At 61.1% G+C, this 26680-nt stretch overlaps 1 protein-coding gene across 10 annotated transcripts in view; it reads right to left on the minus strand.

Moving 5' to 3' along the window:
- Nucleotides 1-1337: 1337 nt before the first annotated feature.
- Nucleotides 1338-26680, minus strand: part of ACSF3 (acyl-CoA synthetase family member 3) — a 53687-nt gene continuing 28344 nt past the window's right edge. For 7 of the 10 annotated variants that reach the window (XM_080829441.1, XM_080829443.1, XM_080829439.1 and 4 more), the window contains 4 exons: nt 14752-14878; nt 6136-6270; nt 5339-5450; nt 1338-1899 (listed from right to left, as the gene is read on the minus strand). In XM_080829441.1, coding sequence (XP_080685567.1) covers nt 1731-1899; nt 5339-5450; nt 6136-6270; nt 14752-14878 — 543 coding nt within the window. In that variant the 3' untranslated portion in view covers nt 1338-1730. Of the gene's footprint in view, nt 1900-5338; nt 5451-6135; nt 6271-12347; nt 12912-14271; nt 14395-14751; nt 14879-26680 lie in introns of all 10 variants that reach the window. The other 3 variants (XR_013968354.1, XR_013968355.1, XR_013968353.1) reach the window with 3 other exon arrangements.

Below are 26680 nucleotides of genomic sequence, written 5' to 3' on the forward strand. Positions count from 1 at the left end.
CGCCGCTCCCTGACGGCAAGGCCAGCCTTCGCGCACCAGGACCTGGCTCTCAGCGCCGCCCGCCCTCCGTGGGCCTCGGAGCACTCCCACCACTTCGTCCCTCGGGGCACCTGGCTCCCGCCCTGGGCTGTGGGGGGTCGGAGGTGGTGTCCCAGCCTCACCTGGACTGGCCGGGGCCACGGTGGCAGGCAGCTCTGCCCACAGACACACCTGGAGTGTCCAGTCCCCAGGCCTACACCCCCACGCCGGCGCCTGTCCTGACCCCGAGGGCCCAGCAAGGAGGACTTCTCCCAGCCGGCCAGATGTCCATCCTGGGAGCAGCGTGGGAGGAAGCTTCCAGGGGAGGGCCCAGGGCACAGACGGCGGACACAGAAGGACCTGAACGTGGACACCGTGGTCGTGGGCTAGCCGTGGGCCTGGGTGAGTCCCTGATCACCAGGAACCCGGTGCTGCTCAGTGGCCCCAGGGTACCAGACATACGAGGCCAGGCACGCCTGCAGCTGAGCGCACACGGAAGAGATCAGTGGGGGCGCGGCAGCCTGGCCCGCGCTGACCCTCGGCTGCCCCAGTCCCGTCATCAGCCTCAGCGCTGTCTGGCACGGCCTGTGAGGGAGCTGGAGAGGCCAGGAGGTCTTGGCCCACGGGAGGCCGTGCTGGGGTCTCCAGCCTCGAGGGACCGGGCCCCAGGGAAGCGAAGTCCTCAGTCCTTGGTCAGAGCCAGAAAAGCCAGCCTCATGCCATGAACAGGGAAACTGAGGCAGCAATGAGGCTGTTTTGGGCCTGTTCCCCACCCTGTGGGCCCCAGCTTTGGCTGCCCTGGGGCTACGTGCGTGCGTGTGGACATCCACCACCTGGACACACTAGGCACACAGGCCGTCTCCCCTCTGCTCCCAGCAGGCAACACGCCAGGCACCCTGGACCCGCCCACCGCCTTCCAACAGGCTCAGCCCTGGGGTGAGTGGGCGGCTGACACCCCCGCAGGACGCCTCCAGGCGGAGCGAAGGCACTGATGGGCGGCGGACCAAGCCGCCGATGGTCCATCCCCAGGGCCCCTGTGCCTGGCCGTGTGCCGGAGTGGAGGGCAGGAGGGCCTGGGGCTGTCTGGCCGAGGATCGTGCCCACAGGGAGCGGGCCTGGATGTGTGTGGGTGGGAGGCCATCCCAGCCCGGGGGGGGCCCTGTGGGAGCCTCGTGACGTGTGGTCGCACCGATGCAGGACGGGGGCTGCGTTCTATGTCCTTAGAGACACGCGTCCTAAAGACAAGTCAGCGTCCTTCTGTGGCCTCCTCAGCCGAAGACGACGACTATTTGTTTTGCAATTACTTGATAAAAACCATAGCATAAACCAAATAATTACATAATATTTTTGGGAATCAAAATGTTCAGTATTGAGAGATACAATGTCAGATCAGTAGGATTAAGCGAAGACCCCGCACGGCTCGATCTGGTTTTCCCCGGTGGCACGTAGGTCTAGGTACCACGAGGAAGGCCACGGAAGCTGGAAGCCCGGTCACGTGGAGTGGGTGTGGTGCAGCGAGCGTCCTGAGTTTTGCTGGGAGACCTGCTGCCCTCGGGGACACTGCCGGGCACCACGGGGGCCCGCCCGGCAGACGGCACACGGGGCCGGGCGCCAGCGTGGGGTGGCGACGGGGCAGAGGTCCGGCCGAAAGCCAGCCGGGGCTGACGAAGCCTCGCCCTGTGCCCTCACTCGTTCCCTCTGCGGGAGGCCCTCTAGCTTAACGGGGATGCTGGCTCACTGGTGCCCGGCCTCGGGGCACCCTGGCCACCCGGGTAGAACCGCCTGACGAGGTCCTGCTTGTTGATCTTCCCCATCTGGTTCCGCGGGATCTCCTCCACCAGCAGGAACTCCGAGGGCACAGCATAGGGGGCCAGGACACCCCTGCGGAGATAAGCAGCCTCTGAGGAGCAGGCACTAGGGCCCGGACAGCTCCCCGGGATAAGCATCCTGGTCCCCCGGGGCCCCGAAGCCCAAGCATATCCCGTGCCCGCCCCGTGTTGCTGCCGTGGACGCGAACGTGGGGGGGGGGCCCGTGTTCCAGGCCCACCACGGCAGAGGCCAGGCCTCCCGGAATGGGAGAACAGGTCCCACCCTGGCTGACGGTCACAAGAGCAGGCCGCGGCCAGACGTGGGGCGCAGGCAGGTGGACAGACCCCCGGGCCGGTGGTCCCATGGGCCGGGGCAGCACTCCCCACAGAGCCCCGTGCTGAGCAGTGGGAGGGGCTAGTCTGTTGGTCCAAGAGCTGCTCTGCTGCCTGTGCCCCCACAGGGGCCCCGTTCGACGGTGCGTTCTCCGGTGAGGGGCCCCGTGGACGGGTCTGGCCACCCCCAGGCTCTACTTGGAAACGTCTCCTTAGGTGGCAGGCACCGGTTTTCTCCAGAGGCCCCGTCCAAACCACCAGGCAGTGGTGGGTCTGGGGAGCATGTGGCCTTCCGGCCCGCAAGCCGTGGGGGCGAGCTCAGCCACAGGGGCGGCATTGTGGTGAGCTCACCGTGTGCGGTGGCAGAGACCCCGACTCTCAGCCGTCGCCGCCGGTGCTCCTCCCCTTCGTGGGCAGGGCCCACGCGCACACCGACCCCGCGCGTCAGCAACAGCCCACGGAAGGCAACGTCCGCCTGGGGCGGCTCGCGCTGAAGGCGGCGGCTCAGGCCAGCACATGGGTGGGGGTGGCTTGGGGTTCAGGCGCTGGCCTGTCGGGGCCCACGGTGCCGGCAGCTATGGGAGACAGCCGGCGGCACACAGGGGAGGACTGGGCTGGACTTGGCGGGATGAGCCACGGGAATGTCCAAGGGACTCTGGTGGCACGGAGCCGGCATCAAGAAACGCAGCCCCTCGGAGCACCCCGGCCTCGCTGCCCAAACCCCTTGTGTCCAGGGATGTGTGCTTCCCCTGTGGCACCGGCAAGCCAATGCCAGGGCCCAGGGCAGAAGCCCCGAGACTCTGCTGGTCCCCGTGCTGGGCGGCCTGGTGAGCTGGCAGCGGAGCGCCGTCCCCCATCGCCTGAGCAAAGCGCCCTCAAGAACGAAGCCAAACTTAAGGCATTTTCAGGCAGAGATGCGGACAGACCCCGGGCGGTCCAGCCGCAGAGATGAGCGGGCAGCCGCCGAGGAGCCTGGGCCCGGGGGGCACAGGCTGGGACACACATCATTTCCTGGGGACTGAACCCTTTTGGAGAGATGACGCTGGGACAGAAATACATCGGTTTGAGTCGCACGAATCCGCTTACGTGGGGACTTTTTGATAAACACAGCGGGGGACTGAAAATGCGTTTGGTCTCCCTTGTGATTTTTCTCCCCGTTTCCTTTCCTGCAGCTCCCGCCCCTGCAAGAACACGGGACAGGACACGCACAGCGCAGAAACTACGTGCCGACCGGCCGTTCTCGGTAAGCGGGTGAGTCTGTTCCAGGCCCAGCCAAGCTAAGAACGAGGCGAGCCCCAGGGGAGAGCCACGGAGGCGGGTGGCCTGCACAGGTGGGGACGGTACGTGAGAGCCCGGCGTTAGGAACCCTAACCTGCAGCCACTTCTGAGAAAAGGAACGAAAGCCACAGGAGTTAGAAAGTGACGGAGAAGCGTCCGGAAGGGTGGCCGTGGGCCCCGGCATTTCCCACGTGTCCGCACGGCAGACGCCCGGCGCTGGCCGGGGCTCCTGTGAAGGGCTGAGCTCGGCGAGTGGCGGAGCGGAGCTGTTTGGGGAAAAGCAGGCTTCCCGGAGATGCAGGCCGCGGAGCAGGTGCTCTCCCGGGAGGAAGGGCGGCCTCCACAAAGCGAGGACGGGACGCTAAGCCAAAGCCCCCCACTCCTCTGGGGTCTCATCAGACATCAACTGTGGGTCAAGACCACGGATCCCGGATTCCTCCTTGGGTGTAAACCCCACGTCCCTTTCTGACTTGGTATCTCGGGGATAGGAGGGTAGTGGGTGGGCCGTGTCCCAGGCACAAACGTGGTGCTGCTGCCCTGGTCCACGCCACACTCACTGACTCGCAGGGACATGTGGCCTGAGCCCCCAACTCTTGGCCTGGGGAGCACCGGCTGAGGGAGGAATCGTCAGAAAGGAAAAACGTGGGAGCGCAGAGCTGACAGGGAGGGCCACACCTTCACTAAGGGCCACATCCAGGAGAGGCAGACCTGCCCGCCATGGGCTGTGTGGCCTCGGCGTCACCGCCCAGCGACTGCCTGGCTTGAGGACACAGAAGCCTGGACGTCGGCCTCACTGTGGGACAGTCCTGGAGGCGGCAGTCGGCCGCCGGCCCTGACCTCTTAGGGGTGTCGCCTGCTCCCACCCCAAGTGCACAGAGTACCCGCATCAGGTCTTCCTGCGGCCACGGTCCCAAGCCTGACCCGTGTGCACGGGCCGCCCGAGACCGGACCCCGACTCTCGGCGGACAGCTCCACACTGGTGACTGGAGTTTAATCGAAACCGCAACGGCGACTAGAATGCCCTCCTTCATTGAACACCCGGCTCCCAGTGTGCGTCGGCAAACCCAGCGGAGTGCATTGCGCAGCCCCGCTGGCCCTCACGGACAAGGGTTTCTGCTCCTTGCGGAATCGTGCTGGACGAAGCAAAAATACCTTTAGCACCGAGGAGGGAGGCACGTTGGGAAGGAGGGGTGCAGAGAGAGAGCAGAGGAAGGAGAAACTTCCTAGACTGGAAATCAAGAATTTGGGGGACATTACTAACCGCGTCCTGAGCTTGGGACCGTGGCCACACTGCCTGCAGCCCCCACCCCCGCGGTCCCTCGGGTTCTGGCGTGACTGACCGTGGGGCACCGCAGGCACAGGGAAGGGAGCCTGTGGGTGTCGGCACACGGAGAAAACCCTGGAGCCATGGCCCGTGGGCACCGAGGCCTGGGGACAGTCTAACGTAAGACGAAGCTGAGCCTGCAGGGACACACGGTGACGGGACAGGGCTGCGGTGCGGGTGCAGGCCAGGGGAGGGCTGTGGCCCCAGCTCCCAAAGGCCATGTTCAGCACAGGGTGGGTGGGTGGGTGGGTGAGGGAGGACGGAGGCTCTGTGCCTGTGGGTTCCTCCCGGAGCCGGGAGAACACCCTGTGCCCCTGTCCTGTGGCTGGGCCACCCACCCCGTGGTCCTGGCTCTCTCCATCCCCGGCGACCATTACACGGCTTCCCTGCAGCCCTTTGTGTGTTGGGGGCAGCCTTGGGAATATAACATGTCACCTGACCTTCCAGGCACCCCCCCGACCCTGAGATGGACAGTGGCCAAGACCCAAGTACCCCCCCCATCCTGACCCCGGGACAGTGCGTCCCCCCCACGTCCCCTCCTCCAGCCCCACAAGTGCCCCCGCCTGCCCCTACCTACCTTGCCCACTCTTTGAGCTCCCTGTGGGACGGCGAGTGTCCCTCTTGAAGGGTCACCACTGCAGTGACCCGCTGGCCCCACGTCATGTCTGGAACTCCAATCACAGCCACATCTGTGGACAAAGGAGATGCCATGCTGACTGCTGCAGGCTGGGGACATGCCCACGGGGGTGGGGTCAGCATGGGCTCAGCACAGCTGGTCCTGCCAGGGACGGGGCGAGGCCTGGTCCCCGCATGTCTCCCAGGTGGAGCTCAGGGTGGGGGCTGGCTTTCCTGAGTCCCTGCCCTCCCTGCACTGCCCAGGGACGGCGACAACCAGTGAGCCCTGTGGGCGAGTCTCCACCATCTCCAGGATCCTCAGCCTGTGACCTGAGGTCAGGGGCAGGTCTGGGTAGGCTCCATGCTTCCCGGACCAGCAAGCATCAGTGCCCACTCTGGCACAAGCAGGGGGCTCAGCCCACGGTCAAGGCGAGCAGGCCGGTGCTGCTGAGGTCCGGCCGGGACCCTGGCCGCAGTGCCGAGGCTGGTGCTGCTGAGGTCAGGCGGGGACCCTGGCCGCAGTGCCGAGGCTGGTGCTGCTGAGGTCTGGCTGGGACCCTGGCCGCAGTGCCAAGGTGGGGGGCATGCAGCTGGCAGGCGAGGGTCCCCACTGGGTGCGGCCCACTGGGTGCGAGTCACCTGCCCGGGTGTGTCCACAAGCAAACACAGTTGGAGGCACGTCTGGAGTGTTTCCAGGACCGGGGCTCTGTAGCCAGCTTGCTGTCGGAGGTCCCTGCCCCGGGGCTGGGGGCCACGTACCTGTGATGCTGGGGTGCGCCAGCAGCAGCCGCTCCACCTCCAGGGCGCTGACCTTGTAGCCACCGCTCTTGATGATATCCACGGATGTGCGGCCCCGGATCCAGTAGGTGCCGTCCTTAAACACTGCCGTGTCGCCTGAGGATGGGGCTCTGGTCAGCAAGACGTGCGTCCCGGGGCCCCGCCAGTTTCGAGGGGCACACGTGTGGAAGCAGCGTCCCCGCTGTCACAGGCCGGCTGTGTCTGGGGCACTGACACCCCCACACGGTGACCCGTGCTGGGACGGCATTGCACGTGGGCCGTTTCGGGACAAGGTAGCAAGGATGAGGCTCGCTGGCTGTGACCTCTGCCTGGGGTCTGACCGCGGACGGCCCCATGCAGACAGCAGTGTCCCCAGTGGCTGACGGAGTGAAGACCAGGGCTCTGAGAAGGGACGGCTGGGCTGTCACCACCCAGCTCGGTCCCTTCCCGCCCTCTCTTAGGCCCACTGTGGGGTCCCGGTCATGGCAGGGTCCTGGTGGAGAGGACCTCACTGCAGCACCTCCCATTCGTGGGGTCTCCCAGGCTGCAAGCAGCCCCACAGACTCTCCGAAGCCCTCCTGCCCCTCCACATCCATGGTGTGGTTTCCCACCGGGCTTCCCTGCGTGCTGGCCCCCCGGAAGCCCACCTGGTCCTCTTCTAGGCCATGCTGGGCAGTGGGATGGTCAGTGGGGTAGGGGCCAGCGGGGGCCAGCCCAGAGCAGGGAGGATGCAGGAGTGGCGGGCCTGAGTGTGTGTGTGGACACACATGGACGTGTGCACGTGGACATGCATGTGTGGACACGTGTATGGACGTGTGCACGTGGATGCACGTCCCTGTGCAGCGGGCCCCTGGGAACAGCACTGGCGCCGCCTGCCTGTGCTCCCGTGGCCCGAGCGCTGGGTCATCAGCTGGGGCACAGCTGGGGTTTCATCACGAGTCACGGCACCCACGCAGGAAGGCGCCATCCATCACCTGCCGACCCGCCGCGCCCTGGGCACGAGCCAGTCTACTAAACCAGAGAGACGCTGTGCGTGGGCGGGTGGCCGGCTCACTGATGGTGGCGTGGGAGGGCCAGGCTCCAAGAGGACAGGCCACGAGCGTGGCGGGTTCTCACTGACAGCAGGCAGAGGGAGCCAGAGATGTTGCAAGTGCCTCAAGGGCGTTGTGGCCACAGGCCGGCCTGACGGGGTGGCGGCTGGCCGGTGGGAAGGTGGGAAGGCTGCAGGGGTGAGGGGCCGCAGGGAGGACTGGGGTGGGCGACCTGCTGTGGGTGCTGCGAGGCCCACTGTGCTCCCCATACCTGGGGGCAGCCCCTGCTCTGGCTGCGTCCCCTCCCCACCGGACGGTTGTGTGCGCCCCCGAGAGCTTCCTGACCGCCAGCCACCTGCTCCTTAAAGGCACCGCCGGGCCCAGTCCAACCTGTCACTGGCTCGTGCTGTTGGACGGACACTGCACCACCCCTGAGTCCCTCCAGGGCTTTCCTGGCCCTGCTCCCAGCACCTCCACTCACCCAGAGACCCCGCGGGGTGAGAGACCCTGCCCCGGGCTCCGGTTCCTGTCTCTGGTCCTGCCAGAGACATCCCGCACTGCCCAGATCATGGCTGCTGAGGCTGGGGGGGGGGTCTCCCCAACACGGCAGCTGCCCCCCAGGCTCTTCCTCCAGTCCTGTGCTGACCGCCAGGAGAGGAGGTGGCAGGCTCTGGCTCGCCTCCCCGGATGGGCCTGCCCTGCTCTCCGGGGACCCCTCTCCACGCTGCCTGGAGACCCAGAGAAGCCGGCCACATCAGTTCTGAGTGCAGGACCTTGCGGGGGAGGGGTGCGCAGGCGGATCAGGGGACACACTCGGAACCGAGGCCCAGTCTGCAAGGCTGCTCGATGTCCCGGAGACAAGGGCCCTCAACGCCCTTTCCAGGCCCTTCTGCTCTGTTTGCTTGATGCTAAATCCCAGCAGAGACCATGGCTGGAGGCCCGCACTGTCCCCCAAACTCCCATGAGTCTCTAACCCACGGGCAGCCCACTTCCGGAGGGCAGGACGTGCTCAGGGCTGGGACGGGGATCAGAAAGAGGGGTCCTGGGCAGCGAGGGTGGGAGCCGTGTGTGCAGACCCTGACATCTGGGTGCAGCTGGCCGGCCACCTGCCGTGCTCCTCAGCGGGACACAGCCCTGAACGCAGGGGTGTGGGGAGGTTCTGGGGAAACTGAACCGAGCAGGAGAGTGGGACAGGTGTGCTACGACATCTGGGGAGGTGCTGGTAGTCCTCATGGCCTCTGTGGGCCCGGTAGCGCCTGCCACCCACGGGGGAAGAAACGCAAGCCTCCCAGACACAGGGGCACGACGGCCACACCGACCTGTATACACGCATGCTCAGAGGAAGTGGGATACTCCCTGACCAGCACACCCACCCCGGGCTCCCGTGGGGACCCGGAGCCTTCCCTCTGGCACCATGTGATGCACTTGAGGCCTGGCCTGGGGATGGACGACGCTGCCTCACCTGGGACACCAAGTCGCCCGCCCTGCGGCCAGCGTCTGGCCCTGGCGCTAGGGAGATGTGGGCTGAGCCTGGCCTGCGGCACCCAAGGGCCCTGTTTTGGGCAGTGACACCCGGCCTGGGCCTGCTCTGACTGCCCCAGGCCACACAGTTGGAACTCCTTCCCAGGTGACTGTCCCGTGCTTTCCCAGAGTGTCTGCCTCACCCGAGATCGGGTGTGGCACACAGAGCCCCGGCCAGGGGCCATGATTTCGAGGGAGTGACGTAGAGGGAAAAGGCCAGTCCGCAGAGGGTCTGCTTGTAGCGTCTGTCTTCACGCCATTCCCTGGATGAAAAGCAATGGGGGTGGAGGGGGACAGACGCGAGGCCGCAAACCAGCACGGACGTACACGCCTGATGAGGGCAGTGAGCACACACAGCCGGGCACACGTGTGTCAGGCTGGTGGGCCCTGGATGAGCCCCAGCATGGGCTCTGGTGTCGTGCTGGTGACGAGGACGCGGACACTGGGCAGAGGGATGGGGGTGCACAGGGCCACCCAGCCCGCCACCAGCATCTGCCCACGAATCTCTCCCGACCGCAAAGAAAACACATTAAGAAACCGCCGTTCGGTTTGTGAAGTCTCTGCCTCCCCTGGGGGCTCACCCAAAGCTGAGTCACCCCAGTGTCTGCACACACACACGATGACTCAGCGAGTTTCAGGAAGGTTTCTGCGCTGACTCAGGACCCAGAAGCAAGCCCGGCAACCCCCGCTGTGAGGCCGCCTCCTGCGCCGCTGAGGTCATCTGTCCGCCAGGGGTCAGCACCCTGCGCCTGCTGGGAAGCACCCGCCCTGCTCTCCGGGGCGGAAACGGGGGTGCGTGGGGGTGCAGGGCGGCAGCTGAGAACCCAGCCCTCCCCTCTGAGCCTGCACGTCAGGTCCCGTAGGCCCCGCGAGCCTGGCACGGGCTGTTCCTGGCATCGCCCCCCCACGGTGCTGGGGGGCGGGGGGCAGGTCGGGGACAGCTCGTGTTGGGTCGGCTCCCCCTGGCCATGGGGCAGCTCGGCCTCCGCTGTGTCCTTCCCGCTCTCAGCCCCCGGGTGACGGCCAGGCTCTGCAGAGCAGAGAATCAGCTGAACGGCTCCCAGAACCACAGGATGTGGTGTCCCGAGCGCCAGCAGGAGGAGGGACGTCAGCGTCAGAGCACCCACGGTGCTCAGCTTGTCCGATGTGGACTCTGGGATCGAGAAAATTCTCTTCCAAATTTTCCTGGAGGGAAAGGTCGTATGGTGCCAGGAAGGACACGGCCGCGGAACTGGGGAACGGATAAGGAGGATTTCTAACCCTGGAGTCTACCTCGCCCGCTGAGCAAAGACACTACAGGACACACGTCCCCCTGAAGTGCACACCCACACACCTGCCGTCAGGAGGCTCCTGGGGACGCAGCCCCACGCTCCGGAGCAGAAGGGCAGGAGGGGCCTGGTGGGGCGGCGGGCACAGGGGACTCCCAAGCAGGCAGGGTGGCCCTCATGGAAACAAGAGGACAGAAGGACCACGGTCCCCAGGAGACCCAGGCCTCACGGTGCATACATGGCACTGGAACCACGAAACGTGGCCCCTCCGAGGGGAGGATGGGTGTGAGGAGCGGCCTCAGAGCCCAGGTGTGAGCGGCTCCTGCTCTCAAGCTGGTAAAACCAGCGGCTCTTCCGGCCACGCACGTCGCTGTGAAATAAACCCAAGAGCCTACACACACGCACCCTGCGCCCAGGGGCCTGGGACGGACGAGGGGACAGTGCGGCGACCGCAGGAGCCAGCCCGCGTGCCGCTGGAGCCTGATGTCGACAGAGGGAACGCAGTCTCGTGTCACCACTGGGCACCGTGTCACCGCACACGGAGGCCCGTTCCTGCGGGTCCAAGACTAGCTTCACGAAGGCAATACCACGCAAGGGCGGAAGAGCCCCAGGAAACAAAGGACTTTGAAGACAGATGACAAAATACGGCACCGCACGCCCAAACCTTCCACGCACAGCGGCCTGCCCACGTGCAGACTGCACCGCCGGTCCTGAGCGTCCCCGCAGGGGCGACCCTGCCTCCCGGGTCAGCGAGGCGCACGGGTCGTGACGGCCGTGCCCTCCGCGTACCCACACCTGCGAACACGCAGCCCGTGGCCCAGTTCCTAACTGTGACTCACCGGCCAAGATGGAAGCTCTCCCGCCGGAGAAGGAAAGCAGAGCCCCAGCTGCGGCCAGGCAGGGCGGGAGCAGAGCAGACACCGTGTCCGTTGGAGAGGCGTGATGTCAGCCCAGCCTGTGCCCACTGTGCCCTGAGAGCAGCGATGCTCATGGAGGGAGCGCCGAGAGCTTTAGGGGAAGAAGGAGTCCTCCCCGAGGTGACCGCAGCCGGTGGCTGTGGGAGCCCAGCACGCACACAGACGTCACCCGTTCCTGTCATCACTCTCCAGAACCCGGTTTCTAAAGGCCTCCCGACCCCTGCGGCCGGACACCTCCCAACACTGGCAGCAGCCCCCAAGGCCGGGCGCGGGGGTCCTGCCTCGCACTTCACAAGTAATACCGTGGATGTCCGTGCCTGGCTCTGCCTGCCTCTCAGCTCCCCCTGCGATGGGGGTCCCAGAAACACTCCTGACCCACGGGCCCACCTGCAGAGGGAACGCAGCTGCCTCGCGGTCAGGATCTTTTAAATTCAGTGACAGGGGGCACCTGGGTGGCTCAGTGGGTTGAGCCTCTGCTTCGCTCGGGTCATGATCTCAGGGTCCTGGGATCGAGCCCCGCGTCGGGCTCTCTGCCCAGCACAGAGCCTGCTTCCTCCTCTCTCTGTCTGCCTCTCTGCCTACGTGGTCTCTCTCTGTCAAATAAATAAAATCTTTAAAAAAAAATTATAAATTCGGGGGCAGCAGTCCATCTCTGTGTCTGTACTTCTCTTGCTCGTTGTGAGGAAGTGAGACCGTATCTTATGTATTTTCATGGCCAGCTGCTCTGCCCTCCTGGGATCCGCCGGTCGCCTCTGCCATCCCCCCCAGGGCTGCCCGGGCCCCGTGAGCGAGCCACGGGGGCGCAGCTCTGGAGAGCTCTGGAGAGCCGATGCCCACCACGGCCCCCTCCGTCCCTCTGCCGCGTCGCTGGGATGCTGGGCTCTGGGAGGGACGTCATGTGCGTGCCGTGGGGAAGGCAGGGACCCATGATGCTCTGGCAGCTTCTCCCAGGGTCCTCGCCACCCATCCTCAGCCCCTCAACCAGGGCACCGGCGCGGAACAAGTGTGCCGTTTACCAGGCCCACGTCTTGACGCGAGACAGTGGACGAAGGAGCATCGTTAGAGGAAGTCACAGGCCGTCTGCGTCCGGACACTCAGCCGTGTCTTTAACACAGAACCGCTCGGCGGGAGGCCTCAAAGGCAGCAGAACCGTAACGTCTGCTCCCTCGGTCCCCCTCTGTCCACGTCCTCACCTCCCTCCCAGGTCACCTCCGTGTCCTCGTCTCCATGTCATCTCCATCCCGTGTCCTCATCCTCCTCACCCCTGCCCCGTGCCCGCACCTCCGCGTCCTCACCCCTGCCCCGTGCCCGCACCTCCGCGTCCTCACCCCTGCCCCGTGCCCGCACCTCCGCGTCCTCACCCCTGCCCCGTGCCCGCACCTCCGCGTCCTCACCCCTGTCTTATGTCCTCACGTCCGTGTCACCTCCATCCCATGTTCTCATCCTCGTGTCCTCACCTCCGTCCTGTGTCCCCACCTCTGTGTCCTCTGCTCTGGCAGCGAAGTCAACAAAAAGGGATGAGGGCTGAGGGCGCCCGGAACCCCCGTCCCGCTGCCCTGGGCTAGCGCCGGGGCCGTGTGTGTGTCGAACGGCTTCTCTCGGGGCGCTGCTGTGCCCGGGAGTTAGGGTTGGGAGGAGATGCCTGTGGCGCTTGGCAGAGTTTCTGGGGGTGACGGTGAGTCTCCTCTGCAGCAGCCACGACCGCTGGGGGCTTTCCGAGGGGCTCCTTGCGCATCTGGGGAAGGAGAGGAAGGGCGGCGGGGCAGGGCGGGACGGGGCGGGCGGGACTGCCAGTGACCTCTCTGCTCTTGTCCAGAGGCGGACCAGGCCCTCCCCCAGGCCCCCGGCAGCAGCGCTCCAGCTCCTGCCAGAATCCCGCGGCAGGAGGGGCTGGCCAGGGAAAGGGTTAAGTTTAACTTACCCTGATTTCTACTTAATATCACGCTCTCCGCTCTCCCCGCAGGAGCGGCAGCTGCGAGCTGATTGCGCCCGCTCATTATGCAGCCTGTGTCGCTAATGGCCTGTGACAAAGGCACACGGCTTCCAGGCCTCACCCCCGAGAGCCAATTAAACACACACACTCCCTTCCTGTTTGCGGCGCATTACAATGAAATTAAACTGAATTTCAAAATCATTTTCTTCTAAAGACATCTCTTTACAATAATTAATGCACGCTATTCCTTTCCAGCTCAAACATTCATCAGCAGCAGCGACTGAACGTTCTCATGCTGACGGCCCTGCACTTGGCCTTGGGGAGACCGGGCACCAGCGAGCTGCGACCAGCGAATCCACAGGGCTTGGGGTCCAGTGCCCGTAACGAAAAACCCTTTTATTTGAATTTAAAAATAAAAGATGATGACCACAGAGCAAGTCGGGCTTGCACACTTGGACCATTCAGAGGCTGCGGGAGGGACGTCCAAACCTGCACGGGAGGGACGACGACGGAGAGAGGCCCGCAGTCAGAGCGGCTCACGGGAACACCACGCTCACCAGGGAAACCAGCTGGGTGTGTCCCCATGCTGACACGCACCCGCGCACAGGGACAGGACGTCCCGAGAAACGGGACCAGGGCTCCCGGGGCCCGACCACAGAACACTCTGCTCCCGCATCAGGTTCCCAAGGTCCAGCCTTGCTCTGAAGGCTGACACACGTCCACGCTGCCAGCCCTCCCTAACCATCACATGCCCACGTCCTGTGTCCGGCATAAGGGATGGGGAGCCTGGACACCGCCCCTAGAGGCCGCCGGGACGCACGCTTTGCAGGCGCAGAGCCGAGAACCACAGACACGCCCCGGGACCACGGGGTGGATGTGGGACTGGCCAGGACCACGAAGTGTGGACCCAGTGCCACCTGGCAGGCAGAGAGGAAGGGGGTCCTTGACACCCCCACCAGGAAGACCCTCCATTGGCCGCCTTCAAACCAAACCCTCACCTGTGTCGGGAGCCGCCACAGACCCTGAGACTGCCAGGGTCCACGAGTCCCTGCTCTGCCACTCGGTGACCTCAGGACTGTGACAGCAGCAGAGGAGAGTGGACACAAGATCTCCCACTCCCCCAGACCCACGCCGACCCGAGCCCAGCGAGGGGCCCAAGCAAACGCTGTGTGGCCGCGAGACTAAGGACCACGGCCGCCATCCCTCTGAGAGGCGCACGGCCGCCCGCCCCCCCCCGCTGCCCCGCTCCTCGGCTCTGCGCCCCGCAGGACAGGGATGGAGGCAGACTTCTGACGGTGGGGCCGCACGTGGTGGTGCATGAAGCAAGCCTCTCTTTTCGGAAAATACTGTCCGGAGGTCACTATGCAACGATGCACTGTCAGCAACAAAGTTGTACAAATACAGACAGGCAAAAAGAAAGGAGGAACCGCCCAAACCCGGCCACCTACCCGCCAGGAGGTCGTTCTCAGTGAGCTACAACTGTAATGTTCAGTGTCTGCTTCCAAGTCCCCATTTCGGGACCACTGCGTCCAAGGAGGGAGCCGGGGGACCCTGAGCAGCTCTGGGTCCTGCTGGAAGGGACCACGGGTACACCAAGCACAGGGCCCCCCGGGCGTTGGGGGAGAATAATGGAAAATGACCCAAAAGAACAAGGAACCATATTCTGCCAGAAGGACCTGGACCCTGGGGGGTGGGGATGGGCAAGACGATTTATAAAGCGGGGCTCGGGGCAGGCGGGGGAAGGGCCGAGGAGGCTCTCTATATCCAGGCCCTGCCGCGACCCTCCTTCTAGAGGTTGCTGGGGCCCTGGGGCAGGGTGAGGACGCAGCCTCGAAGACGGGAGACACAGAGTGCATCCCACCCCATCTCTGCCCCGGACAGAAGATCCTGGGGTGTCTAGGCTGCCCCCCCACTGGTCCCCCTCCTACCTGTCTTGAACCAGCCATCCCAGGTGAAGGCACGTCTCGTTTCTTCTGGTTTGTCCCAGTATTCTCGGAACACGGATGGCCCTCTGACCAACAGCTCCCCTTCCTTCTCCCTGAACCCTGGGGTCACCTGCAGCGTGGGAGACAGTGGACCCCTCTCAGGATGGGGGGCCCCACCTTTCTCGTGACCCCCCTCACCACACCTTCTTCTGAAATCGGACACTTCTTTGGAAATGATTGAAGATGCATCTTTCAACACTGGACCTCAGTTGGACACCACGGCAGGGAGTGTGCGTCCCCGTGTTCATCCTCCAGACTCGAAGCCAAGAGTCGCTGACCCACGTCACAGGGCCTGGCTGGACTTGAGCTGCCCGTCCACGTCTCAGAGTGCGCTCCTGGCATCGAAGACTCTCCCTTTTCAGGGTGTTTCCTGCCCACTCCATGGCACACGGGAGGTTCGGGGACATGGCCAGCCGCCACAGCACACATCTGCTTCCGGCGGCTCCCGTGGGGCCTTCTGGACGTGGTCATTTTGCTTGGGGAGAAGGAAGCCGAGCCCGCAGCCACGCAAGAGAGGACGGGCCAGCCTCAGGTGCCCGGGACAGAGCGGCGCCCAGATCACGTGGTCCTGGGGGCGGCGGGGGGCCGCTGTGACCACAGGGCAGGGCAGCGCAGGAGGGAGGCAGGGCTTTGTAAGAAACGGAGAAGGGCTCCAGCGAAGCCAGGAAAAGGCGCAGAGCACGTGCACCTGCGGAGGCCCTGCGGGGGGCCGTCCTCACACGGAGCAAAGGTGACCGAACGGAGGCCAGGGACCCTCCGTTCTGAAGCATCCGCTCCCACCCGGAATGAACTTATTCTGGGGAAGAATCATCCCTTTGAAAAGGCTGTCAAACTGTCGGGCTCATCGTCTGAGGCCTGGACGCAGTCCACACTTCCAAGGCCGACGGCGGGCGGCCGACCAGAGCCGGTCCAGCCCCCACAGCCCTCCGCTGACACCGCAGCCCACTCCCCACGTCAGGGCCCAGCCGTCCGGCCTGCCTGGAGGATGTCTGTTTTCCAACCAAACCAGACTTTATTTCACCCATCTTCCCACTGCTGCCGAGATGGCGAGACCATCTTCTTGCCGGAAATGGGGGACCTACTCCCAAGCATCAGCCCCGAATCCCAGATCCAGGGAAAGTAACGAGCAGAGGATGCCTGGGGGGCTCCGTCGGTGAAGCGTCTGCCTTCGGCTCAGGTCATGATCTTGGGGTCCTGGGACGGAGCCCCGCGTCAGGTTCCCTGCTCAGCAGAGTCTGCTTCTCCCTCTCCTTCAGCCCTTCCCCCCAGCTCATGCGCGCGCGCTCTCTCTCTCTCTCTCTCACACAAATAAATAAATAAAAATCTTAAAAAAAAAAAAAAAGTAACGTTCAGGATGGAGGAAAAGACAAAGACACCTGTAGATACAGAAGAACCAACAGAACTTGTGGCCAACTGGTCTCACCTAAGGAATTACCAGGGAACGTTCCTCAGACAGAAGGGAAATGATGCCACAGTTAACATGAAAACTCAGAAATGAAATAAAACCAACAGAATCAGTAAATCCTTGGGTGAGTAACACTGACCATTCTGCTGCTCACGAGTTCTTTAAAACAGTTTAGAAGGCAGAAAGCAAACACGGTAACACTGCCTCACCGGCTTTACCCCCCATGCAGGATTCCACATGACAACCAGGCTGCAGAGGGAGACGGCAAAGTGACCAGGATTCTGTGCCTGACCAGGCTGCAGTCGGGCTCCCGAAGCTTCTCCTAGGCCACGTGGGCCCCTCCTGTGACATCCGGTTCTAGCAAGAACCCCGCTCCGTCAGTTCAGCAGGAGCCCCCCACCCTGATACCCGTCACCCTCAAATCTGCTATCACCCCCAGGTGACATCTGATCACCCCAGCCTGCCCTCAGAAGAGATCCTGACAGGTCGGTTTAGCCAGAATCCCCACTCAGCCCTGACGTGTCCCCTCAGCAAGTCTCCACCCGCTGACCCCACCCGCTGCTTGGGAGTGAACGTCCACTGGCCCGCGCGACACTCAGAGCTGGGACACCTGGCTGCGGGGGGCCCACAGCTTCCCCGTGGTCCTGAGTCCCGTCTGCCTCACCACCTCCAACAAGGGTCACTGAACGTCTTCTCTCTGACCGTAGCAGTTCTGTTTCTCCAGGACTGGTGAGGACTGGTCTGAGCAGGTCTCAATACGTATCGTAGCCCCCAGAACTATGAAACCTGTCCAAGAGCATAAGGTCAGGAACTCCAGCGCTGAATGACAGTGTGATACTGAGGAATGAGTTCAAAGAGGTCTGAAAGGGCAGCTGAGCGCCACGGAGCCGAGGGGGCAGCACGCGGCGGCGGGAGAAGTTCGAGCATCTCAACCACCAGGTCAAATGTAAGCACTGTTCTGGACATGCCAATCAGAAGACTGCGGACTGGACTGAAAAGCCGTACGTGATCCAACCTTACACCATCTGTGAGAAACTCACCTCCAGGGCAGCGCCACAGGCAGGTGAGAAGCGAGGGGACAGGGCCACGCACAGCACGGACACTGATCAGAGCAAAGTACACTGTACACAAAGTACACAAAGTACACTGACCACAGCTTCAACAACACCAGCCAAACTCAACATACGAGCAAAGGACTGATGACTGGACGGTCAGGTCACCGAGACGACAGAACAATTAAACGCATGCATTCACCAAGTAAGAGACTTTCAAAATACATCAGCAAAAATGCAAAAGCAGAAACAGACAAGGATGGTGGGGGAGTCACACATATCCCTCCCACCCCCCCACCCAAGAACTGGACCGACGCTCACAGAGCAGTGGGGCCGGGCAGCACCGACCACGGTCGGTGGCCTGATGTCTGTGTTGCAGCCCTACCAGAAGCATGCGCGTCCACCAGGAAGGCCACGTTTGGGGGCACACACACACTTTCACAAATTTAAGAGAACTGGAATTGTATCCAATATGCTTTGACTATAACAGAATTACACTAAAAATGAGTAACAGAAACATAACAATCTCCAAACACTTGGAAAACAAACATGCTTCAAATAATCCATGAGTCCAAGATGTCTTAAGGGATATAAGAAAATCAGAAAATATTTGGAACTGAATGGAAATGAAAACACATCAGAATTTGTGGGGGGCAGGGCGAGCCCCCACGGAGCTGAGGAAGGTCTGGCCAGTAAATGCGTGAACTGGGAAAGGGGAAAGTAATAGAGAAAACTCACGGAATCCAAAACCAAGTTCTTTGAAAACGGTTCAGTAACAGATAAACATCTAGGAAGGGTAACAACAAAAAAAGCAGAAGACACACACTGTCCACGAGATTAACGGGCAGGCGCTACCTCAGACCACACAGTGTCCACGAGAGAAACGGGCAGGAGCTACCTCAGACCACACTGTCCACGAGAGAAACGGGCAGGCGCTACCTCAGATCACACAGTGTCCACGAGAGAAACGGGCAGGCGCTACCTCAGACCACACTGTCCACGAGAGAAACGGGCAGGCGCTACCTCAGACCACACAGTGTCCACGAGAGAAACGGGCAGGCGCTACCTCAGACCACACAGTGTCCACGAGAGAAACGGGCAGGAGCTACCTCAGACCACACTGTCCACGAGAGAAACGGGCAGGCGCTACCTCAGACCACACTGTCCACGAGAGAAACGGGCAGGCGCTACCTCAGACCACACTGTCCACGAGATTAACGGGCAGGCGCTACCTCAGACCACACTGTCCACGAGAGAAACGGGCAGGCGCTACCTCAGACCATACAGTGTCTATGAGAAAAACGGGCAGACACTACCTCAGACCACACTGTCCATGAGAGAAACGGGCAGGCGCTACCTCAGATCACACAGTGTCCACGAGAGAAACGGGCAGGCGCTACCTCAGACCACACTGTCCACGAGAGAAACGGGCAGGCGCTACCTCAGACCATACAGTGTCTATGAGAAAAACGGGCAGACACTACCTCAGACCACACTGTCCATGAGAGAAACGGGCAGGCGCTACCTCAGATCACACAGTGTCCACGAGAGAAACGGGCAGGCGCTACCTCAGACCACACTGTCCACGAGAGAAACGGGCAGGCGCTACCTCAGACCACACTGTCCACGAGAGAAACGGGCAGGCGCTACCTCAGACCACATTGTCCACGAGAGAAACGGGCAGGCGCTACCTCAGACCATACAGTGTCTATGAGAAAAACGGGCAGACACTACCTCAGACCACACTGTCCACGAGAGAAACGGGCAGGCGCTACCTCAGACCACACTGTCCACGAGAGAAACGGGCAGGCGCTACCTCAGACCACACTGTCCACGAGAGAAACGGGCAGGCGCTACCTCAGACCATACAGTGTCTATGAGAAAAACGGGCAGACACTACCTCAGACCACACTGTCCATGAGAGAAACGGGCAGGCGCTACCTCAGATCACACAGTGTCCACGAGAGAAACGGGCAGGCGCTACCTCAGACCACACTGTCCACGAGAGAAACGGGCAGGCGCTACCTCAGACCACACTGTCCACGAGAGAAACGGGCAGGCGCTACCTCAGACCACACTGTCCACGAGAGAAACGGGCAGGCGCTACCTCAGACCATACAGTGTCTATGAGAAAAACGGGCAGACACTACCTCAGACCACACTGTCCATGAGAGAAACGGGCAGGCGCTACCTCAGATCACACAGTGTCCACGAGAGAAACGGGCAGGCGCTACCTCAGACCACACTGTCCACGAGAGAAACGGGCAGGCGCTACCTCAGACCACACTGTCCACGAGAGAAACGGGCAGGCGCTACCTCAGACCACACTGTCCACGAGAGAAACGGGCAGGCGCTACCTCAGACCACACTGTCCACGAGAGAAACGGGCAGGCGCTACCTCAGACCATACAGTGTCTATGAGAAAAACGGGCAGACACTACCTCAGACCACACTGTCCACGAGAGAAACGGGCAGGCGCTACCTCAGACCACACAGTGTCCACGAGAGAAACGGGCAGGAGCTACCTCAGACCACACTGTCCACGAGAGAAACGGGCAGGCGCTACCTCAGACCACACTGTCCACGAGAGAAACGGGCAGGCGCTACCTCAGACCACACTGTCCACGAGAGAAACGGGCAGGCGCTACCTCAGACCACACTGTCCACGAGAGAAACGGGCAGGCGCTACCTCAGACCACACTGTCCACGAGAGAAACGGGCAGGCGCTACCTCAGACCATACAGTGTCTATGAGAAAAACGGGCAGACACTACCTCAGACCACACTGTCCACGAGAGAAACGGGCAGGCGCTACCTCAGACCACACAGTGTCCACGAGAGAAACGGGCAGGAGCTACCTCAGACCACACTGTCCACGAGAGAAACGGGCAGGCGCTACCTCAGACCACACTGTCCACGAGAGAAACGGGCAGGCGCTACCTCAGACCACACTGTCCACGAGAGAAACGGGCAGGCGCTACCTCAGACCACACTGTCCACGAGAGAAACGGGCAGGCGCTACCTCAGACCACACTGTCCACGAGAGAAACGGGCAGGCGCTACCTCAGACCATACAGTGTCTATGAGAAAAACGGGCAGACACTACCTCAGACCACACTGTCCACGAGAGAAACGGGCAGGCGCTACCTCAGACCACACAGTGTCCACGAGAGAAACGGGCAGGAGCTACCTCAGACCACACTGTCCACGAGAGAAACGGGCAGGCGCTACCTCAGACCATACAGTGTCTATGAGAAAAACGGGCAGACACTACCTCAGACCACACTGTCCACGAGATTAACGGGCAGGCACTACCTCAGACCACACAGTGTCCACGAGAGAAACGGGCAGGCGCTCCGTCAGACCACACAGTGTCCACGAGAGAAATGGGCAGGTGCTACCTCAGACCACACTGTCCATGAGATTAATGGGCAGGCGCTACTTCAGACCACACAGGCACGAAAGGATGAATAAGGAGACTCTGAGAAACACTGTGTGCAAAAATCCAACAACTTAAATGGATCAATTTCTCAAAAACCACACTCTACCGGGGCGCCTGGGTGGCTCAGTGGGTTAAGCCACCGCCTTCGGCTCAGGTCATGGTTCCGGGGTCCTGGGATCGAGTCCCGCATCGGGCTCTCTGCTCGGCAGGGAGCCTGCTTCCCTCTCACTCTCTCTGCCTGCCTCTCTGCCTACTTGTGATCCCTGTCAAATAAATAAATAAAATCTTTAAAAAAAAAAAAAAACCACACTCTACCAAAATTCACCCAGGATGCTTTAGAGGACCTGAATAGTCCTATAACAATTAAAGAAAATGAAATCATAGTTAAAAATCTTCCAAAAAAGAAGCCTCTGAGCCCAGATCGTTTCACTGGTAAATTCTAGTCAACATTTCAATATGTATCTAATACCAATTATATGCAGAAAGCACAAGAGGAGGGAATAATTCCCAACTCACTTTATGACGCTAGCACTACCCTGATACCCAAACAGGATAAAGAAGCACAACAAAAGGAAACCTTAGATGAAAACACCCTCAGCGAAATGCTGGCAGACCCAATCCAGCACATCTAAAATAAATGACACACCACAAGCAAGTGGGGTTTGTCCCAGGAATGCGAGGCTGATTCAATACTAGAAAATCAAACGATGTGATCTACTATATTAGCAGCCTAATGAGGAAAAACCAGTGGATGTAAAAAAGCATCTGGAAATACGTCATCCAGGAGCACCAGGGGGGCTCAGCTGGGTAACCATCCGAGTCTTGATTTCGCGTCAGGTCATGATCTCAGGGCCATGAGACTGAGCCCCACGTTGGGCTCCCTGTTCCTTGGAAGCCTGCTTCTTCCTCTCCCCGTTCCCCTCCTCCAGGAAAAAAAAAAAAAAGAAAATATTTCATTTCATCCACTCACAATAAGAACTCAACAAATCATAAGTAGAATGGAATCCACAAAAAGCCTACAGCCAATGTTATTTTTAATACTCTTCCCATTCATCGTCACACTGGAAATCCTCATCAGGGCAATTAAGACAAGAAGAAGAAATGAAAACATACAGATTGAAAAGGAGGAAGTAAAACTACTCATACTTGGAGAAAACATGACTGTTGATATAAAAAGTCCTAAAAAACCTACAAAAATACCTTCTAACTCTAAAAAGAGAATTTAACAAGATTACTAAAGGATATGAAGCCAATATACTAAAATTGATTATATTTTTATACCCCAGCAATGAACAGTTCAAAAACAAACAGAAAAGTCCACACCTAAAGTGACTGAAAAAGGAAAGGAGGAGGATGGTGGAAGGAGAAGAGAAGAGAAATACCTGGTTATAAGCCTAGCGGGACACACGCCAAAGCAGACCTAAGTGAGTGCGGAGGCATACCATGTTCATGGATCAGAAGACTTGGCAGAGTGAAGATGTTAATTCTCCCTAAACTGATTTACAGATTTAATGCAATTTTATTTTTTTAATTTGTTCTTATTTTTTAAAGATTTACTTATTTGAGAGAGGAAGAGAGAGATAGAGAAAGTGATTACAGAGAGAGAGAGAGAGAGACAGGTTTCCAAGGAGCAGGGAGCCCAACACAGGGCTCGATCCCAGGACCCTGAGAACATGACCTGAGCCGAAGGCAGACACTTAACGACTGAGCTACCCAGGCACGTCTTTAATGCAATTGTAAAAAATATGTATTTATTTGAAAAAGAGAACGAGAATGTGAATGATGGGAGGGGCAGAGGAAGAGGGAGAGAACTTCAAGCAGACTCCGTGCTGAGCAGGGAGCCTGACGTGGGGCTCGACCCCACAACCCTGAGATCACGACCTGAGCTGAAACTAAGAGTTGGGTGTTTTGAGCCAACCAGGCACTCCATATTTAATACAATTTTGATCAAGATCCCAAGAGGACTTTTTTTTCTGTTAAAGATTTGTATTTATTTATTTCTCCTCTCTGAGAGGGGAGAAGGTCAGAGGGAGAATCAGGATCCCCATGTAGCCGGGAGCCCGATGCGGGACTCAATCCCGGGACTCCGGGACCATGACCTGAGCGGAAGGCAGTCACTTAACTGACTGAGCCACCCAGGTGCCCCCAAGAGGACTTTTTGTAGATAGAGACAAGCTATTTATAAAATTGGCTTGGCAGGTGGGGCACCTGGGTGGCTCAGGTCATGATCCCAGGGTCCTGGGATTGAGCCCCACACTCAGCAGGAAGTCTGCTTCTCTCGGCTGCCCCCCTTGCCCATGCTTGCTCTCTCTCTCAAATAAGTAAACAAAATCTTTTAAAAATAAGCTGGTGTGGTAGACAAAATAACTAGAATAGCGAGGACGACTCAATGAGAATAAACTTGGTGGCACAGCACGACCGTTCTGAGACTCACCGTAAAGCCACCGTAAGCCTGGTGTTGTCGGAGAACCAGACACACAGACCGATGGGGAGCATACAACCTGTGTACAGACCCCGCTGAACGTGTGACGCCCGCCACAGTTTCAACACCACAAACACAGGCACTTCTACCAATCCTAATTCCTGTCCGATTTGCCAGGGAATCTTGGCTCGAGGCAAAGCAAGTGCAAAGCAAGATACACCATCATTTTCTTTATGCACCCCTGCCCCCAAAAGGAAAAAGACAAAGCATTTTTTTTTTTTTTTTTCAGGGAGAGAGAAAAGTCATCCGGCGATATAAAGGTCGAAAGACACACCCCCCGTCACACGCTGGCTCACGCTCCCAACTCATCGCACAGACCCTGGACTACACGGTCAATCTGATTTCACTCGCTGACGTTCATGAATTTTAGAGACAGGAGAGCGGTGATACCACGAGGGAAGACAAATCAGGGGAGCAGAGCCGTCTGAGAGGAGCACTACCAGAAAAATGAGCGGTGTGAATCCTGCACAACACATTCTCTTAGACTGACCCATCGCCTGGACCAGCAGGTCACAAGCAGAGCAAGAGCCCCGCAGGGGTTCCGACGGACTCAGCATTAACACCCACCTCTGCTGGGAAGAGAGCAGGGCTGGGCAGGTGTGCAGCTCCGGGCACCCCGGTGTTCCCAAGGACACGCAGGTGCAGGCTGGAGAGGGCAGAGGGCCAGACCCGGGTGCCCGGCAGGCAACACACGCAGCTGCTGTTTTCACAGGGGCCTCCGGTCTTCGGGCATCGCATCTCTGCACGAGCACCCCCCCCCCCATCGTACTCTGACCGGGGGCCGTGCTAGAGAAACCCCAGGCCTCAAGGAAGCCTTCTCATCTGAAGGCGGCCTGACCGTCTTCCCTATCAGCAGCAGGTGTGGGCAAGGCCCTCGATGCCTACCCACGTTCATGACGAGGGGTCTGCTCCACGCTTCTGAGGGGGGGGGTGTGGTGGGAGGATGCGAGGGAAGGCAGGCGGGGGTGGGGGGGGGCTCTGGACCACGGAGGCCGGCGAGGAGAGGCAGAACCCGAGGCAGAGCTCTCGAGCCTGTGGGTCTCTCCTTGGCCGTGGGCTCCCGCTGCGTCCTGGTGAGTGGGTGCCCACTTCTCAGGCCTCAGGATGTGGCCTGGACCAGGAGGGTCTGGACGCTCACACAGGATAAGCCCACGGCAGGAAGGAGGACGCCTCTCGGGGGTATCTGGGGGCAGGCTCAGGTTGTCGGGAACAGCGAAGCACGGGGTGGCTAAGTGCTCGCAGCGCTCGTGCGGTGCATCAGGGCCACCGGTCTTCCTCGTCCCCGTGAAGCTTCCCCGCGGGGGGCAGGGCCACCTCCCACCTGCTTCTTGCTGGAGAGGGGGTCAACCCACCACCTCCCAAGAGACCAGGGACACACGGCCGCTGACGGGCTGCTCTTCGTCCGAGGTGAGTGCCTCTGTGGGCCAGTTTGGTGGCCTGCCCCCCCACCGTCGCAGGGCCAGAGCCTGGGCCCTCAGGCACTCCGCCCCCAGTCCTCGCCCTGCTGTGGGTCACATGCAGCAGCTGGCGGCACGCAGCTGTGACAGATGGCAGTGACAGGCAGGGGTGGGAGAAGACGCAGGTGGGGAGCCTGGGAGACGCTGGTGGCCGTCGGGAGAAGAGGCAGCCGAGCCGGCTGCTGGCCACAATGACAGCATATGGATAAACAAGATAATTAATTTTTAAGGGGAAATTTAAGGCGAAGCTGAGCTCGCCGCGGCCGCCCTGCTCCGGCCCGGACACCAGGCGCGGTGTGTCTGCGTCCTCAGCCACAGAAGATGTTTCTGGGTGGAGGACAGCGGCGACCTTCAGCTGTGTGGCATTTGTCCGCTGATGGACCCGGTGCTGCCGGCAGGCACTGGGTTCTCCGGAGAGTGAACACTTGGAAGACAAATACACAGACAGAGACGTATTTTAAAGGTGAAGCCGGCGGGCGGCCATGGCTTGTGGACGCACGGTGGCAAACAGGCACGGGGTCCCCAGGGCAGCTGTGGGACTCTCTGCGGCCCCGCAGGGAGAGGGAACAGAAGCCAGATGAGACTGTGGCAGCAGAGCAGGAGGCCCATCCAGGTGGGGGGCCTGCGTCTGCAGCACCCCGACTCCTGCCGGACAGAGCTGTGCACGGCAGGGATGACGGGGTGCCCTGGGCTGCTGGCCACATCACCAACCGGCCACAGCCAGAGCCACCCCATGATGGGGACCTGGCTGAGACATGCCAGTTTCACCACACAAGGACCAACAGTGGCAGCCCAGACTGTGCCCTATGGGGCCCACAAGTGAGCCCCCCTCCTGAGCAGTCAAGGCCTTTCCCAGACTCCAGCCCCACCCCGCTGCCACGGCCCTGGGAGCCCCAGGCATGTGCTCCTCCCCCTCCTGCCCCGGGGCTGTGGGAGCCAATGTGGATTCTCCCTCCTGTCTGGGAAGCACCGCTTGGCCCAGCCACCCCCAGGGCCCCCCGGCCACTCACTCCTGGTTCCTGGTCCTGGGTTCTGGCTAGAGAAGCGCCACGGGCCCCCGGGCTGCAGAGGCCCAGGGAAAACCTCGCTCCACACTGCCTCTGGGCCCCATTGATGCCGACACCTGTCTCTGGGCCAGGTGGCTCCAGGGGACACTGCGCCTGGCCCAGACTGAGGACCCCCGCCTGCCGGCCGGCCGGAAAAAATACATGACAGAACCCGAGGTCAAGGTGCCTCCAGCAGGCTGGCCCGGGGAGGTCTCCGGGAAGGCCTCCTGGGCATCGCTGTGCTTCCCACTCCCTGTCAGCACCCAGCGCGCTCCTGCTCAGGCTTCCCTGTCCCTGAGAAGTGTGGACATCATGCCTGTTCCTCAGGCCTCGGGTGGCATTGCCAAGCTCTGGGTCCCCTCGCTGTGAGGAGTAAAGGCGTCACCTGAGCCCAGACGGAACCCACGTGAAGGCCCCGTACCTGACGTCACCTGCTCAACAGACAAGAGGGACCGATGGTGGTGGGTGAGAGACCCCAAGGATATGACACAGGCCATGCTGGTCGCGTCAGGGACGCCCATGGTGCTGGAAGGGTGGGGTGGGCGCATGGATGGCAGGTGGGTCTGGGTGGGGGCATAGGCACGGCCAGCGTGGAGCCTGCCCACACACCAGGGAGGGGAGCAAGGGTGGGCCTGGAGCCCTGTCACCACCGGGGAGGAGAAGCCCCGGGAGCCTGGCGAGGGGCCACGGGGTGGCCCTCCACACGGGGCCCAGGTGAGGGGTCCCGGGCAGGCAGAACACCTTCCTCACGTCACGGTGAACGTTATCACAGGGTCACACCTAAAAGCACCCTGACCCACCGACCCGTGTGCTCGGCCGCCTCCTCGACCCCTCACTTTGGACACAGACGCGAAGACCACAGACGCGGCTGCCCTCTCCGAGCAGAGACCACTCCCACGGGGTGTCCAGCCGCGCATCGGCTTAGACCACCTCCTTTCATCAGGATCCGAGCCCCCAGCCCCCGAGGTCTTCCGTGATTGCCGCTCCCT

The sequence above is a fragment of the Martes martes genome, assembly GCF_963455335.1.
Source record: "Martes martes genome assembly, chromosome: 17".
Taxonomy (NCBI): Eukaryota; Metazoa; Chordata; class Mammalia; order Carnivora; family Mustelidae; genus Martes; species Martes martes.